The 16,027-nt window shown below is 48.6% G+C and overlaps 1 protein-coding gene across 1 annotated transcript in view; it reads right to left on the bottom strand.

Annotated features, from left to right (window-relative positions):
- Positions 1-811: 811 nt before the first annotated feature.
- LOC144510043 (cGMP-dependent protein kinase 1-like) overlaps positions 812-16,027 on the bottom strand; it is a 119,592-nt gene continuing 104,376 nt past the window's right edge. Inside the window, exons 13-18 of the mRNA XM_078239257.1 lie at positions 14,822-14,963; positions 9,220-9,383; positions 6,270-6,392; positions 4,109-4,171; positions 2,578-2,644; positions 812-2,257 (exon numbers count right to left, since the gene is read on the bottom strand). Coding sequence (XP_078095383.1) covers positions 2,159-2,257; positions 2,578-2,644; positions 4,109-4,171; positions 6,270-6,392; positions 9,220-9,383; positions 14,822-14,963 — 658 coding nt within the window. The 3' untranslated portion in view covers positions 812-2,158. The remainder of the gene's footprint in view (positions 2,258-2,577; positions 2,645-4,108; positions 4,172-6,269; positions 6,393-9,219; positions 9,384-14,821; positions 14,964-16,027) is intronic.

The raw sequence follows: 16,027 nt of genomic DNA, 5'->3' as shown, positions 1-16,027 counted from the left end.
ATGGCCTCCTTCTGCACTGTAGGGATTCTATTTAGTTGGAACATAACATTATTCCTCGCTGCACAAGTTTAAAGGATATGTGTACTCTGTGAGATGATGGCCTTGAATTGTACACTTTGCTTCAACCACCATCATTCATTCTTTGTGTCTTTGCTGCCCATTCCTAGTTGCCCCTTGAGGTGGTGGTGAGCTGCTGCAGTCCATGTAGTGTAGGTACATCCACCATGCTGTTAGGGAGAGAGTTCCAGGATTTTAACCCAGCGACAGTTCCCAGTTAGCATGGCAAGTTGCTTGGAGGGGGACTTGCATTGAGGTGGTGGTGTTCCCATCTGTCTGCGGCTCTTGCCCTGGATGATAGAGGTCACAGGTTTAGAAGGTGCTGTCGAAGGAGCCTTGGTGAGTTGCTGCAGTGCACCTTGTAGATGGTACACACTGCTGCCACTGTGCGTCAAGTGTTAGAGGGAGTGGATGGTTAAAGTGATGGATGGGATCCCGATGGCCTGGATTGCGTCAGTTTTTGGAACTGCATTCTCCAGGCAAGTATTCCCTCACACTCCTGACTTGTGTCCTGTAGATGGCGGACAGGCTTTGGGGAGTCGGAAGGTAAGTTGTTAACAGGGGCACTGTTATTCCGTTGTGCGAATTCTCCTTGATCGATTTCTAGTTCCTTTTCTTCCTGGTTCCAATTCCACATCTGCTTAAAAAATCCTTGTTGGAGGCACGTTCAGAGTGTCATTTACCCTGGATTATTACACTCTGAGATACATAGCCACTTGTCAAACCAGTGAAGAGGGCATAGACTGGTAAAATAGTAGATGATGTGGTAGATAAAATTTAAGGCAGAGATATCTCTATACGATAGAAACTTACAGTAAACTAAATTGTACAATTTTCTATAGATCTTGGGGATTTTCTCAGCAACGACATTGCAGTGTTAATGTAAACCTACTTGTGGGTAATAAAAATAAATGGGAGGCAGAAACAGTCGGGGATGGTTATATACATATCTTTGAAGATGGCTGAAAAAGCACATGGGACCCTTGACTTTATTTATAGAGTACAAAAGCAAGGGAGTTATGTTAAACCTTCAGAAAACATTGGTTTGGCCTCAGCTCGAGTATTGTGTTCAGTTCCAGGCACCACACTTCAGGAAAGATGTCGAGAGTTTGGAAGAGTTGCGGCGGTGATTTGCGAGAGGGATAAGGAACTTCTGTCGTGTGCAGAAGAGAAGCTGGGGTTGCTCTCCTTAAGGGAAGCGGTAAAAGGAGATGTAATAGTTGGAAATACTGTATGGAGGAACTGTTTCCAAGGATCAGTGAGCGGAGGACACGGATTGAAGGTGGGATGGCTTCAGATCCAGCAAGTTGAAATGTATTGCCTTAGAGGCAGACTTGATGGTAAACAAATGACAAGGCCACAAGGAAGGTGTGGGGATTAATTAGATAGCTCCAGTGAAAAGTGAGCACAATGGCCTGAGTTGTCAGAGACGCTGTTCAGCTTCTTTGGGATGGCTTTGTTGCCTACTTTTTCTGCGGTAGAGTTGGGGACGGGGGCATCCGAAACCTTCTGAGCTTTCAGTCTTCCCTTGTATTTGATTTCTAGATTAAGTGAGTGTTTGCCAAGTTTTCTCCATTGTGAGTTTGGGATCGTTGCAACACAATCTCGCCATCACCTTCCCACTGCGCCCGTGGAGGGGACTGATCGCCGAGGCTCCAGTGCCTTTATCTTGCAGGCAAAGACTGGAGACCAGCGGGGCTCAGTGACATTGCAGTGCCAGTAACAATAGCCGTGTTATCAGTGAGAGAAAAGCCTCTTGAATTTAAAGATCACAGTTACAATGGCACTGCAACACAATGGACTCGGATCAGTGGGTGACCACCTTGCTGCTGTCTCTCTCAATAGAGCGAGGACTCTATTCAAAATGTGACCCTGAAAAAACAGGTGAGTTTCCCATCTGTGAAATCTTTGACTTAGAATACACTCAGTCCACCCGCTAATATGGAGAAATACTGTACTGGAAAACATTTAATTCACGTGTATCCAAAATCTCTTTCTTCAGATAGAATAGCTTCCTGAGCAGCATCCTGGTCTTGTCCGTGCTGCTCGGTCCAGTTCCGATGTTTCCTTCCTCTCATTTCAGCAGCTTGACAGTCAGATATTAAAAATCCACATCCCACCCGGAATCCTCATCAGGAGCTTCCTCCTCTGCGTCCACTGGGAAGGTGTCGAAATTGCTGGTATCCAGTGGGCCAGTCACCTGCAGTGGAGAAACACAGATTCAGACTTGCATTGAGTCAGTGTCGTGTAGTTAAGAGAACTCGCACCCTCGGCCTCACTTGTTGGTCTGCAGCTTGAGACGTTGATGAGGAACAGGAGGGCTCTAGTTAGCTCCCCCATCTTTCCAGTGAACAGGGTAATGATGATCCAGGTGAGTACGGGGGCTGTGCACAGTTTGCCAGGGGCGGTATGAACCTAGCAATCCTCATGGCACCATCGTTACCTGCCCTCTTCCTTACTCAGCCCATTCCCTCCCCTGCCTTAACCCCTCGTCTCTCCCTCCCCTTTCCCTGTACTTACATCAGGAATGATGGGGGCAGTTAATGTTCCTTTCCTCAGCCCTTCAAAGTTGAAGCCTTCGAACCATCTACAAGAGAAATTGAAGTGTAGTGAGCAGTGATCCTAACCTGGGGAAAAAAACTGCAAGATACTGCTGCATTCCCATAGAAATCTCTACAGTACAGAAGGAGGCCAGTGCACGGACAACAATCCCACCTATCCCCGTAACCCCATGTATTTACCTTGTAATTCCCCTGACGCTAATGCTCAATTTAGCATAGCCAATCCACCGGGAGACTGTGCAAACTCCACCACAGTCACCCGAAGCCAGAGACACACTCACCCTATCTCTGCACACTCACTCATCAATACAATTTGAGTTTCAGGCTATTTCCAATTCATTCAATCGGAGTCTCCGATTGGACAAGCTGGAAACAGCGCTACACAGCATCGATTTGCCCGAGATTCCCAGTTTAGGAACCCGTGCTTGAACCCCATTTTCTTTCTATGCCGCAACCCTCCCTTTGGTTAGCCAGAGCTGAGGCTACCCTTTCCCCCCTCTGTACATCAATCTCTGAAAGCCTGGCCTGACCTGCCTACCAATATTTGATTGCAATCCAGCTCTTTCACTCCCAAACTTTCCCAATTCTGCCCTTCTTTGAGCCAGGTTACCATGATGATTCCTGCCTGTACCTCTCCAACATTATCGAAAACCACTGCCCTTCCCCTGCCCTGCACCCTTCCTATTTCTTAACAATTCCAGATTTAATTTGTGTGCCCGTTTCCCCGCCCTATTAGTCTAAACCCTGCTATTACCTCAACTCACCTTCCAGCAATGACCTGGATCTCAGCGCTTGAGGTGGAACCCAGTCTCTCTATACCCAGAACTGTTCCCAATGCTCTAAGGGTCTGTACTCGAGGGCGGCACAGTGGTTAGCACTGCTGCCTCACAGTGCCAGGGACCCGGGTTCGATTCCCGGCTTGGGTCACTGTCCTGTGCGGAGTTTGCACATTCTCCTCGTGTCTGCATGGCTTTCCTCCGGTTTCCTCCCACAGTCCGAAAGACGTGCAGGTTAGGTCCAAAGATGTGCAGGTTAGGTGGATTGGCCATGCTAAATTGCCCCTTAGTGTCAGGGGGACTAGCTAGGGTAAATGCATGGGGTTATGGGGATAGGGCCTGGGTGGAATTGTAGTCGGTGCAGACTCGATGGGCCAAATGGCCTCATCCTGCACTGTAGGGATTCTATGCTAAATTCTCACAGTGTACCAGAACAGCACCAGAGTGTGGTGACTAGGGGATTTTCACTGTAACTTCATTGCAGTGTTAACGCAAGTCTACTTGTGACACTAATAAATAAAATAGTTCTCCAGACACATGAACCACTGTTCCTTTCACCACAAGCACCGGGCACTGGGAGTTATTCTGGACATTACTACTTTGAGTTTCTGCTTTCTATCTTCCTCCCTGGCTCCTTCCATTGACCCTTCAGTATGAGCCCACCCAATCCGCAGTGCCCCATAATTCCCATCTAACAGTTTGCGTGTCACTCACTTGTGCTTCTGGATGTCCCTCACTCCATTCTTTTGGTTGCCCAGTCTCTCCGAGGGGGTGTCCCTGTGGAAAAGGATGCAGAGAGAGTTACCGAGAGGACTGGCCACGCAGCACAGGCTAGCAGAGCAACACAGCAGCTGTCTTGTTGGCATTGCTACTGCAAGACCACAAACAGGATGAATCTGCAGCTTTATTTAGCCTTATTGTCGCTGCACTCATTGAAATAATTCTTGATCTTGCTTCTCAGAGTCAGTTTGACGAGTTCTTGCTTTGTGTGTGGTGCATCGAGTGGCTGGCTCTTAAATCTGTTCCCAAAGAATTAGAGTCATAGAGGTTTACAGCATGGAAACAGGCCCTTCGGCCCAACTTGTCCATGCCGCCCTTTTTTTTAAAACCACTAAGCTAGTCCCAATTGCCCACGTTTGGCCCATATCCCTCTATACCCATCTTACCCATGTAACTGTCTAAATGCTTTTTAAAAGACAAAATTGTACCCGCCTCTACTACTGCCTCTGGCAGCTTGTTCCAGACACTCACCACCCTCTGTGTGAAACAATTGCCCCTCTGGACCCTTTTGTATCTCTCCCCGCTCACCTTAAACCTATGCCCTCTAGTTTTAGACTCCCTTTGGGAAAATATATTGACTATCTAGCTGATCTATGCCCCTCATTATTTTATAGACCTCTATAAGATCATCCCTACGCTCCAGAGGAAAATAGTCCCAGTCTATCCAGCCTCTCCTTATAACTCAAACTATCAAGTCCCGGTAGCATCCCAGTAAATCTTTTCTGCACTCTTTCTAGTTTAGTAAAATTGCATTTACAATACCAAAGAAATCTTGTCTCATCTCAAAACTATCTCACTTTATTTCAATTTGGACAATGTTTTAATCGAGAACATTTTCTTCCCCACATTCAGAAATGCTGCAAATCATCGCTTGACTGAAGGTTGAAATTCGTTCCCAGTTTCAACATCTCTCCAACATTGTGACTCACACTTCATTTAGTTGGAGATTTATCTCCATCTTAAATTTTTGACCATTAAAAATTAAACCCATAGAAGAGTTTCATCTCTGTTCTGAGCCAGTGTTATTGCCTGGCCTGGGGGGGGACGCGGCATGGTGGCACAGTGGTTAGCACTGCTCCCTCACAGCGCCATGGACCTGGGTTCGATTCCCGGCTTGGGTCACTGTCTATGCAGAGTCTGCACGTTCTCCCCATGTCTGTGTGGGTTTCCTCCCACAGTCTGAAAGACGTGCTGGTTAGGTGCTAATTTCTTCCTCAGTGTAACCTGAACAGGCGCCGGAGTGTGGCGACAAGGGGATTTTCACAGTAACTTCATTGCAGTGTTAATGTAAGCCAACTTGTGACATGAATAAATAAACTTTAAACAAGAAGGATCTACTGACACTCTGTAATGAAGGATGGGGGAATTCTCTCCCTTGGCCAGTCTGGTGGTTATCTCAACTTGCTGTGTGCAAGTTGGCTACTTCAGTGTCTAAAAATTAAACCAGGAGTTATGTTGAATAACACACAGATCAATTCCAAACTGTATTAATAAAGAACAAAGAAAATTACAGCACAGGAACAGGCCCTCCAAGCCTGCACCGACCATGCTGCCCGACTGAACTAAAACCCCCTACTCTTCCGGGGACCATATCCCTCCATTCCCATCCTATTCATGTATTTGTCCAGACGCCCCTTAAAGGTCACGACCGTATCCGCTTCCACTACCTCCCCCGGCAGCGAGTTCCAGGCATCCACCACCCTCTGTGTAAAAAATCTGCCTCGTACATCTCCTTTAAAACTTGCCCCTCGCACCTTAAACTTGTACCCCTGAGTAATTGGCTCTTCCACCCTGGGGAAAAAGCTTCTGACTATCCACTCTGTCCATGCCCCTCACAATCTTGTAGACTTCTATCAGGTCGCCCCCACCTCATCCTCTGTCATTGAGAGTGGGTAATGGGAGGCTGGTTTGGCCATTTTAAAAACTCAATTACATGGGCCGGATTTCAGTGGGAAGTGTCCTTCTGTGGACACTAATTGAACGTGCGTTGGGTTTTTACATCCATCTAACAGCTCTGGTGGCTAATTTCCTGGCACAAACCCATCCAGATTCGCCACTCGCCGTCTCTCCCGTAACCGTGGCAGCCGGCACTCACCTGCACAGCTTCTTGATGAGGGTGCCAGCGTTTTTGGTGATTTTCTTTGGAAACTCAATCATGTCGATTCCTCGCAGGATTATGTTGTAGGTTTGCATAGGGTCAGAGCCAGAGAATGGAGGGCTGTGGAGACATGACACAGAGAATAATCTGGCAGAGCTTGCCCTGGCTGCGTGGGTGAACCCTCTTACCTGAATGAACAACCAGCTTCGCCGGGGCTGGTGGACAGAATTCACCTCTTTGGACCCCGTCACACATGGTGGCACAGTGGGTTAGCACGGCTGCCACACAGCGCCAGGGACCCGGGGTTCAATTCCCGGCTTGGGTCACCGTCTGCGTGGGGTCTTCACATTCTCCCCCGTGTCTGCATGGGTTTCCTCCGGGTGCTCCAGTTTCCTCCCACAGTCCGAAAGAGGTGCTGGTTAGGTGCTAGATTCTCCCTCAGTGTAACCCGAACAGGAGTGTGGCGACTGGGGGATTTTCACAGTAACTTCATTGCAGTGTTAATGTGACACTAATAAATTGACTTTTATACAGCTCACCCAGTCGCAGCAGGCAATTTGTAAAAGCAATAAAGCAAACGCAGGGTTCTCCAATAAGGGAAAAGGGAGTGGGACCAGTGGGGGTAGCTCCTTCACAAACTGGCACATTGAGTCAAATGGGTCCCTCCTGTGCTGCAATTATGAGATTCCCCCCCTACTGCTGGGTGTGGTTAAAGCCCGGGTGAAAAGCCAATTGCAACACCTCACAAGCGGGGGTCGATCTGTTTCCAGGCCGGGAATGACGTGAGACAAATGGAATCCCAGCCTGATCTGGGTCACTGAACTGGCCGATCTCACTGGGGATTCCTGCAGCCACAAAAATGTGGGACGGCACAGGGTCAAATGTGACTCCAGTGCCCTCTCGGGCTGCTTAACCTCCAACATCTGAAGCAGACTGTGTGGCCAGTGGAGCTGCCTCTAGCAGTATTTTGGCCACTTCCAGAAGGCTGGGAAGAAGAACTTTGGAAAGGGTCCAGTGTCAAAAGGAGCAGGAGTATGCTGTCCAGCCCATCGAACCTGCTCCACCATCCAGTATGATCATGGCATCTTAATGTCACACTCCTCTCTCCATACTGAAGTTTTTTTTTTAAGTTAATTTATTAGTCACAAGTAAGGCTTACATTAACACTGCAATGAAGTTACTGTGAAATTCCCCTAGTCGCCACACTCCGGCACCTGTTCGGGTTAATGCACCCTAACCAGCACGTCTTTCAGACTGTGGGAGGAAACCCACGCAGATTCTGGGAGAATGTGCAAACTCCACACAGAGAGTGACCCCAAGCTGGGAATCCAACCCAGGCCCCTGGCGCTGTGAGAATCATAGAAACCCTACAGCACAGAAAGAGGCCATTTGGCCCATCGAGTCTGCACCGACTACAATCCCACCCAGGCCCTACCCCCATATTCCTACATATTTTACCCACTAATCCCTCTAACCTACGCATCTCAGGACACTAAGGGCAATTTTAGCATGGCCAATCAACCTAACCCGCACATCTTTGGACTGTGGGAGGAAACCGGAGGAAACCCACGCAGACACGAGGAGAATGTGTAAACTCCACGCAGACAGTGACGCAAGCCGGGAATCCAACCCAGGTCCCTGGCGCTGTGAGGCAGCAGTGCTAACCACTGTGCCCCCCGTGCCACCCACTCTTTGATACCTTTAGAGTTTAGAAATCTATCTACTTCCTAAAGACATTCAGTGAGTTGACCTCCACAGCTTTCTGTGTTAGAGAATTCCGCAGGTTCGCCACTCTCTGAGTGAAGATGTTTCTCCTCATCTCAGTCCTAAATGGCCTTCCCCGTATCCTGAGACTGTGACAGAGAGTTGTAGACAGCCCAGCCAGAGGGAACAATGTCAAATGTCCAGCCCGTCAGAATTTTATATGTTTCACTGAGATCCTCACTCACTCTCCTAAACCCCAATGAAACATACATAGAAGATAGGAGCAGGAGGAAGCCATTTGGCCCTTCAAGTCTGCTTCGCCATTCATTACGATCATGGCTGATCATCCAACTCAATAGCCCAACCAAGAATATAGGGCTAGTGCATTCATACCAGTAGAAAGCATGACCAGTTCCTCCCACTACCCAAGCTGAGCACAGAGCAGCAAGTGCTTGGCGTGGGTATCACATCACATGGCAAACACATCACACTATAACATTCCAAGCACACACTACACGCTTCTCTCTCCAGCTAAAACATTGCACCGTGTGGCAAGGGGATCGCCCCCAACATGGAAGCGGAGTCACACAGAGCCATACTAAAACGGAAGGTTCAATCCCCAGACTCGCACTGATCTCAGCTTAGAAACTCTCCACGATTAGGCAATTGGAACAGTCAGCCATGGGACCCTATTCCTGATCACAAGCCAATGAATCCTCCTCTTACAGCTTCCATTGGGTGGACCATAAACTTTATTTGATTCATTCCTGGGACATGGGCGTCGCTGGCCGGGTCAGCATTTATTGCCCATCCCTAGTTGCCCGAGGGCAGTTGAGAGTCAACCACATTGCTGTAGCTCTGGAGTCACATGTAGGCCAGACCGGGTAAGGACGGCAGATTTCCTTCCCAAAAGGACATCAGTGAACCAGATGGGTTTTTTCGACAATGGGTCATCAGTAGATTCTTAATTCCAGATTTTTTTTATTGGATTCAAGTTCCACCATCTGCCGTGGCGGGATTCGAACCCGGGTCCCCAGAGCATTAGCTGAGTTTCTGGATTGATGGTCTAGGACAGGATGAGGCGCCGTGCCCTCCCGGTTGAATTGCTGCCTGTTTGGCCTTTGGCCGAGTTCTGAAGACACTTCTCCGCCCCAGGTCATAGAGGAAGGAGAGAATGTCACAGATAGACAGGAGTGTGGCGACCCGTGGCCGTGCCTGGGGAAGAGGGATTGTTGCCGCTTACCTGCCCGACAGGAGCTCGTACATTAGGATCCCTAGGGACCAGTAATCTGCAGAGCTGTCGTGACCTTTGTTTAGGATGATTTCCGGAGCTACGTATTCAGGAGTCCCACAGAACGTCCAGGTCTTCTTCCCAAATCCAATCTTCTTCGCAAAACCAAAATCCACCTAGACCGGGCCAACAACATTGATTAACGTCTCGATGCAGTCAGTGGTGCGCAAACTGTCCTGCTCATTTTCACCAGGTTTTGTTGGACACTCATCATCTGAGACAGAAGATAGTGTGCGCCCGGGTGTGCGTGTGTGTATTCGTATGTGTGGGTGTGTTCATATGTGTGTATGTTCATAACGTGTCTGTTTATATGTGTTTGCGCGCATGTGTGTGTTTGTGTGTGTCTCTGTGTCTGTATGTGTGCCTGTGTCCATATGTGTGTCTCTGTTCGCATGTGTGTTCGTATGTGTGTGTGTGTTCGTATGTCTGTGTTCGTATGTGTATCCACGTGTTCGCTTGTGTCTGCATGTCCATATGAATCTGTATGTATGTGTATATGTGTAGTCATGTGTGTTCGTCTGTGTTTGTTTGTGTGTGTGTGTTCGTATGTGTGTGTTCGTATGCCTGTGTTCGTATGTGTATCCACGTGTTCGCTTGTGTCTGCATATCCATATGAATCTGTTTGTATGTGTATGTGTAGTCATGTGTGTTTGTATGTGTCTGTGTTTGTATGTGTGTTTGTGTTCGTATGTGTGTGTGTTCGTATGCCTGTGTTCGTATGTGTATCCACGTGTTCGCTTGTGTCTGCATGTCCATATGAATCTGTTTGTATGTGTATCTGTGTAGTCATGTGTGTTCGTATGTGTTTGTATGTGTGTGTGTGTTCGTATGTGTGTGTGTGTTCGTATGTCTGTGTTCGTATGTGTATCCACGTGTTCGCTTGTGTCTGCATGTCCATATGAATCTGTATGTATGTGTATCTGTGTAGTCATGTGTGTTTGTATGTGTGTCTGTGTTCGTGTGTGTTCGTGTGTGTGTGTTCGTATGTGTGTGTGTGTGTTCGTATGTGTGTGTGTGTGTGTTCGTATGTGTGTGTGTGTGCACAATTTGTGAGCACTCTCAGGTGTGCACCCGAGTGTATCTTATATCTGGCAGCCTGATAGGTGATTGCTAATATTTGTGATGCCCAGACTGAGTCTCTAATTTGGGAGGGTGCACCTGATCTCTCCCCGAGATCAAAACAGAAAATGCTGCAAACATTCAGCAGCTCCCGCTGCGTCTGCGGAGAGAGAAACAGAGTTAACGTTTCAGGTCTGTGACCTTTCAGCAGAACGGGGTCTTGTTGGCCATGTGACGGGTTCCAAACATTTACAAAGGCAGAAAAAGGGGAAAAATGGACGATCTGAGAAAGCGTGGAAGGCTGAAGAGATGAAACAAGGAATAGGTTGATGGTGTGAGGAGATGATAATGAGACGAATAAAGAAGCTAAAGGGAGTCAAGAGGAGGTGTAACTGGGAATAACAAATGGGCAGAGCGGAAGATCCTGAAATTGGTGAACTCTGGGTGGAATTTAACCGGCACGTCTGTCCGGCCTAGATTTGTACGATCCTGCCCAAGGCCGACGGAGAATGCTGTTCTCCGAGCATCGCCCGCCCCCCGAATCAGGGCGGGCATGCGATAAAATTCCAGCCTCCGGCAGATGAGATGAGCATTGAACAAAGCGGTCACTTAACATGTGACCTTCTCTCCCCCATCCCCCCTCTTCTCTCCCCCATCCCCCCTCTTCTCTCCCCCATCCCCCCTCTTCTCTCCCCCATCCCCCCTCTTCTCTCCCCCATCCCCCCTCTTCTCTCCCCCATCCCCCCTTCTCTCCCCCATCCCCCCTCTTCTCTCCCCCATCCCCTCTTCACTCCCCCATCCCCCCTCTTCACTCCCCCATCCCCCCTCTTCACTCCCCCATCCCCCCTCTTCTCTCCCCCATCCCCCCTCTTCTCTCCCCATCCCCCCTTCTCTCCCCCATCCCCCCCTTCTCTCCCCCATCCCCCCCTCTTCTCTCCCCCATCCCCCCCTCTTCACTCCAACTCTCTGATTGCTTAAAAAGTTGATAGATGAGAACATTTACCATCTCTGATGGGATGTCATTGACTGAAATGCTTCTCTCTCACTGCTGCCTCCTGACCTGATGTGTATTTCCAGCCTATTCTATTCTGATTTCAGATTTCTAACATTTCATAGAATCCCTACAGTGCAAAAGGAGGCCATTCAGCCCATCGAGTCTGCACTGACCACAATCCCACCAAGGCCCTATCCCCACATATTTACCCTGCTAATCCCTCTAACCTATGCATCCCGGGACACGAAGGGGCAATTTAGCATGGCCAATCCATCTAACCTGCACATCTTTGGACTGTGGGAGGAAACCGGAGCACCCGGAGGAAATCCACACAGATACGGGGAGAACGTACAAACTCCACACAGACAGTCACCCAAGCCGGGAATCGAACCCGGAGATGTGAGGCAGCAGTGCTAACCCACTGTGCCACCCCAAACCGGCAGCCTCTGGTGGCATCCCTACAGTTATCATTGAGTTTGCACTTGATCTTACTCAGCACTAAGTTCACTAACCCCACCATTAAATTAATTAATCTATCCTATCTTGGTCTATGTCTAAGGCCCTAACTGGGATTTGAACCCAGCATCTTTCGGATCCTATCCAAACTCTCTAACCACAGAGCCACTAGACACATGCCTTTGTAGTGCATATTCCCCACCCGCCCCCACACTCTCAATTGCATTAATCCTCAAAGTACCTCCTCAATAAACATCCTCAATGTTCAATTTCTCTGACCTAGTTAGCATTATCTAAGCGAGCGAGCGTGAGAAAATTATCCTCTTTATTTTTACAGTTAACCAGACAGATTATCTACATATTCAGACAAAAAGGTTTCAAGTTGTTTGACACAATTGTCTTCATAGGGTAATGAGGTTTAGTGATAATGGAGAGAGAGAATTTTGCTGGTTGGAGAGAGATGCGTCAGCATTGATGGGAACAGTCAACAAACTACATTGCTAAGTGAACACATTTCTCCCAATCTCAGTCTCCTATCCTGAGACTCCTTGTTGTAGACACCCGAGCCAGGGGAAGGAGCCATCTCTGAATCTACCTCCTCAAGTCCCCACAGATATGTTTCAGCAAGGTCACCTCTCATTCCTCTAAGTTTCACAATTGTGTAAATCCATCCTACCAAATTCTCCAGATACTTGGAATACAGTGTTCAGTTCTGATCGCCAGACTACCAGAAGGAGGTGGAGGTTTTGGAGAGGGTACAGAAAAGATTTACCAGGATGTTGCCAGGAGGGCATTAGCTATGAGGAGAGGTTGGAGAAACTTGGTTTGTTCTCACTGGAACGACGGAGGTTGAGGGGCGACCTGATAGAAGTCTACAAGATTATGTGGGGCATGGACAGAGTGGATAGTCAGAAGCTTTTTCCCAGGCTGGAAGAGTCAATTACTCGGGGGCGTAGGTTTAAGGTGCGAGGGGGCAAGGTTTAAAGGAGATGTAGGAGGCAAGTTTTTTTTACACAGAGGGTGGTGGGTGCCTGGAACTCGCTGCCGGGGGAGGTAGTGGAAGCGGATACGGTAGTGACTTTTAAGGGGCGTCTTGACAAATACAAGAATAGGATGGGAATAGAGGGATATGGTCCCCGGAAGGGTAGGGGGGTTTAGTTCAGCTGGGCAGCATGGTCGGTGCAGGCTTGGAGGGCCGAAGGGCCTGTTCCTGTGCTGTAATTTTCTTTGTTCTATATGACAACCCTCTCACCCTAGAAATCAGTCTTGTGAGCCCTTCTTAAGGAAGTCTATCCTTCCACGGCTATGGTGGTTGAGACAGCACACAATTCTCAAGGTGTGGCCCCGTACGATTGAAGCAAGATCTTCCATCCCTTTACAATGAAGGCCAAAAATCCCATTGGCCTTCCTAACCTCTTGCTGCACCTGCAGCAAGGACACCCACATCTAGTTCTATCTATGGTGTTGGTTCTCACATCCACCCCTTCCTACTCCCAAGTGGTGAGGAGAGATCCTGAACCCTGGCACTGGACAGAGAACACAACCTTAAGGCTGCCCAGTTGTGGCTGCAGGGGTACCTATCCCCCTGACTCTACTGTACCCCATTACGACCACAGTGCCCTTTCCTTCCCTCATTTGAATGGTCTCCTATACATAGTGCTGTGGCTAGTTTGCTTTTCAGACATTGCTTGCGTCCGTAAAGGTAGCTTTTTTAAGATGGCGACTGTCCCCAGCAGCACACCCTCTATCTTTAACTCTCGTTCTATGAGTCATAGAGGTTTACAGCATGGAAACAGGCCCTTCGGCCCAATTTTTCTGTGCTGCCCCTTTTTGTAACCTCTAAGCTAGTCCCAATTGCCCGCGTTTGGCCCATATCCCTCTATACCGATCTTACCCATGTAACTGTCTAAATGCTTTTTAAAAGACAAAATTGTACCCGCCTCCAGTATTACCTCTGGCAGCTCGTTCTAGACGCTCACCACCCTCTGTGTGAAAAGAATTCATAGAAACCCTACAGCACAGAAAGAGGCCATTCAGCCCATCGAGTCTGCACCGACCACAGGCCCCACCCCCCATATTTTACCCGCTAATCCCTCCAATCTACGCATCCCAGGACACGAAGGGGCAATTTTAGCATGGCCAATCAACCTAACCCGCACATCTTTGGACTGTGGGAGGAAACCGGAGCACCCGGAGGAAACCCACACAGACACGAGGAGAATGTGCAAACCCTACACAGACAGTGACCCAAACTGGGAATCGAACCCAGGTCCCTGGAGCTGTGAAGCAGCAGTGCTAACCACTGTGCTACCGTGCCGCCCTGTCGTTGTGTCGCTCTGGACCCTTTTGTATCTCTCCCCTCTCACCTTAAACCTATGCCCTCTAGTTTTAGACTCCCCTACCTTTGGGAAAAGATGTTGACTATCCAGCTGATCTGTGCCCCTCATTATTTCATAGACCTCTATAAAATCACCCCTCAGCCCCCTACACTCCAGAGAAAAAAGTCCCAGTCTATCCAGCCTCTCCTTATAACTCAAACCATCAAGTCCCGATAGCATCCCAGTCAATCTTTTCTGCACTCTTTCTAGTTTAATAATATCCTTTCTATAATAGGGTGACCAGAACCATACACAGTATTCCAAGTGTGGCCTTACCAATGTCTTGTACAACTTTAACAAGATGTCCCTGTCGAGGTAGACGCTTTTAAAACTGGACTCTCACTCTTATAAACTCCCTAACAATGCTCTATGTCAATCCCTTACAGACTTGGCAATCCTCAGGACCCTGAAGGCTTAAGGTGATCTTTCTCTACACCCTAGCTGTGACTGCAACACTATATTCTGAATCCTCTCCTTTCCTTCTCCCCTATGAACGGTATGCTTTGTCTGTATAGCATGCAAGAAACAATACTTTTCACTGTATCCCTGTACATGTGATAATAATAAATCAAATCCCTCACATCCGTTGGACAAGCTGGGATGCTGAGGATCCTGTAACGCCGCATCCTACTTCCCCCCCCGTACCTGGCCAACTTGCAGTGCTTACCAGCTTGGCATAGCCTCTGTGGTTGAGGATGATGTTTTCTGGCTTGAGGTCCCTGTAAATGACTCCTTTGCTGTGTAAATACGCAAAGGCCTCCAACACACAGGCAGTGTAGAAGCGAGTTGTGGAATCGTCGAAGGAGCCCCTGCAATTTACCATAGAAGAACATCTCAGCTCAGATTCTGCAGCATCTCACAAGAGCAATGCTCATTGACCCTGCCCCAGGCTCCACATTAAAGGAAGTTCCTGGAGTTGGGGCAGCTGTAATTCTGTCTCCCAGTGTCTCAACGATAATTTGTACTTACATATGGACCAGCACGGTGGCACAGTGGGTTAGCACTGCTGCCTCACAGCGCCAGGGACCCGGGTTCGATTCCCGGCTTGGGGGGTCACTGTCTGTGCGGAGTCTGCACGTTCTCCCCCGTGTCTGCGTGGGTTTCCTCCGGGTGCCACGGTTTCCTCCCACAGTCCGAAAGATGTGCGGGTTAGGTGCTAAATTCTCCCTCAGTGTAACCCCGAACAGGAGTGTGGCAACTAGGGGATTTTCACAGTAACTTCATTGCAGTGTTAATGTAAACCTACTTGTGACTAATAAATAAAAAACTTACATTCTAAACTTACATTAACATCATAGATTGTGTTCAGCAGGGGAGTTATTAGTCAAAGTTTGACAGTGAGCCACAAGAGGAGATGTGAGGACAGATATGTCCGAGCACTTGGTCAAAGAAATCGGTTTTAAGGAGTTCCCTCGACGAGGAGGCGATAGGGAGAGGGAGTTAATTCCTCAGCAGCTGAAAGCACTGCTGTCAGTGGTAGAATGATTCGAATTAGGGATGAACAAGAGGTCGGAAAGTCTTTTCCTGAAGCCCATGAGGGATTCTGTTCCACTCGGTATTAAGGTAGGCAGCTGCAGGAGGTCTGAGCCACACCACAACACTGCCCTTACCTCACCTTCACCCATCAACCGCCACACAAAACACCCCCAAAAGAAGCTACAACTGGAGGAGAAAGTTCAAGCTGAGGGCGTGAAGGGGAAGTGTCAGACTGATGTCAGGACAGAGGCCTCCGCACTGGGGCCGATAAACTGCACTGGGCTGGCGAGGGACCAGGCCACATTTAACCATAACCACTGGTGAAGACAGGGCATGGTGGCTCATCAGGAAATCAATGGGCTGGAACAGGAGCTGGTGCTTTGATTCCATTTGCCCA

Source organism: Mustelus asterias, chromosome 22 (assembly GCF_964213995.1).
Source record: "Mustelus asterias chromosome 22, sMusAst1.hap1.1, whole genome shotgun sequence".
In the NCBI taxonomy this organism is placed as follows: Eukaryota; Metazoa; Chordata; class Chondrichthyes; order Carcharhiniformes; family Triakidae; genus Mustelus; species Mustelus asterias.
This window is presented reverse-complemented; position numbering and strand designations above follow the sequence as displayed.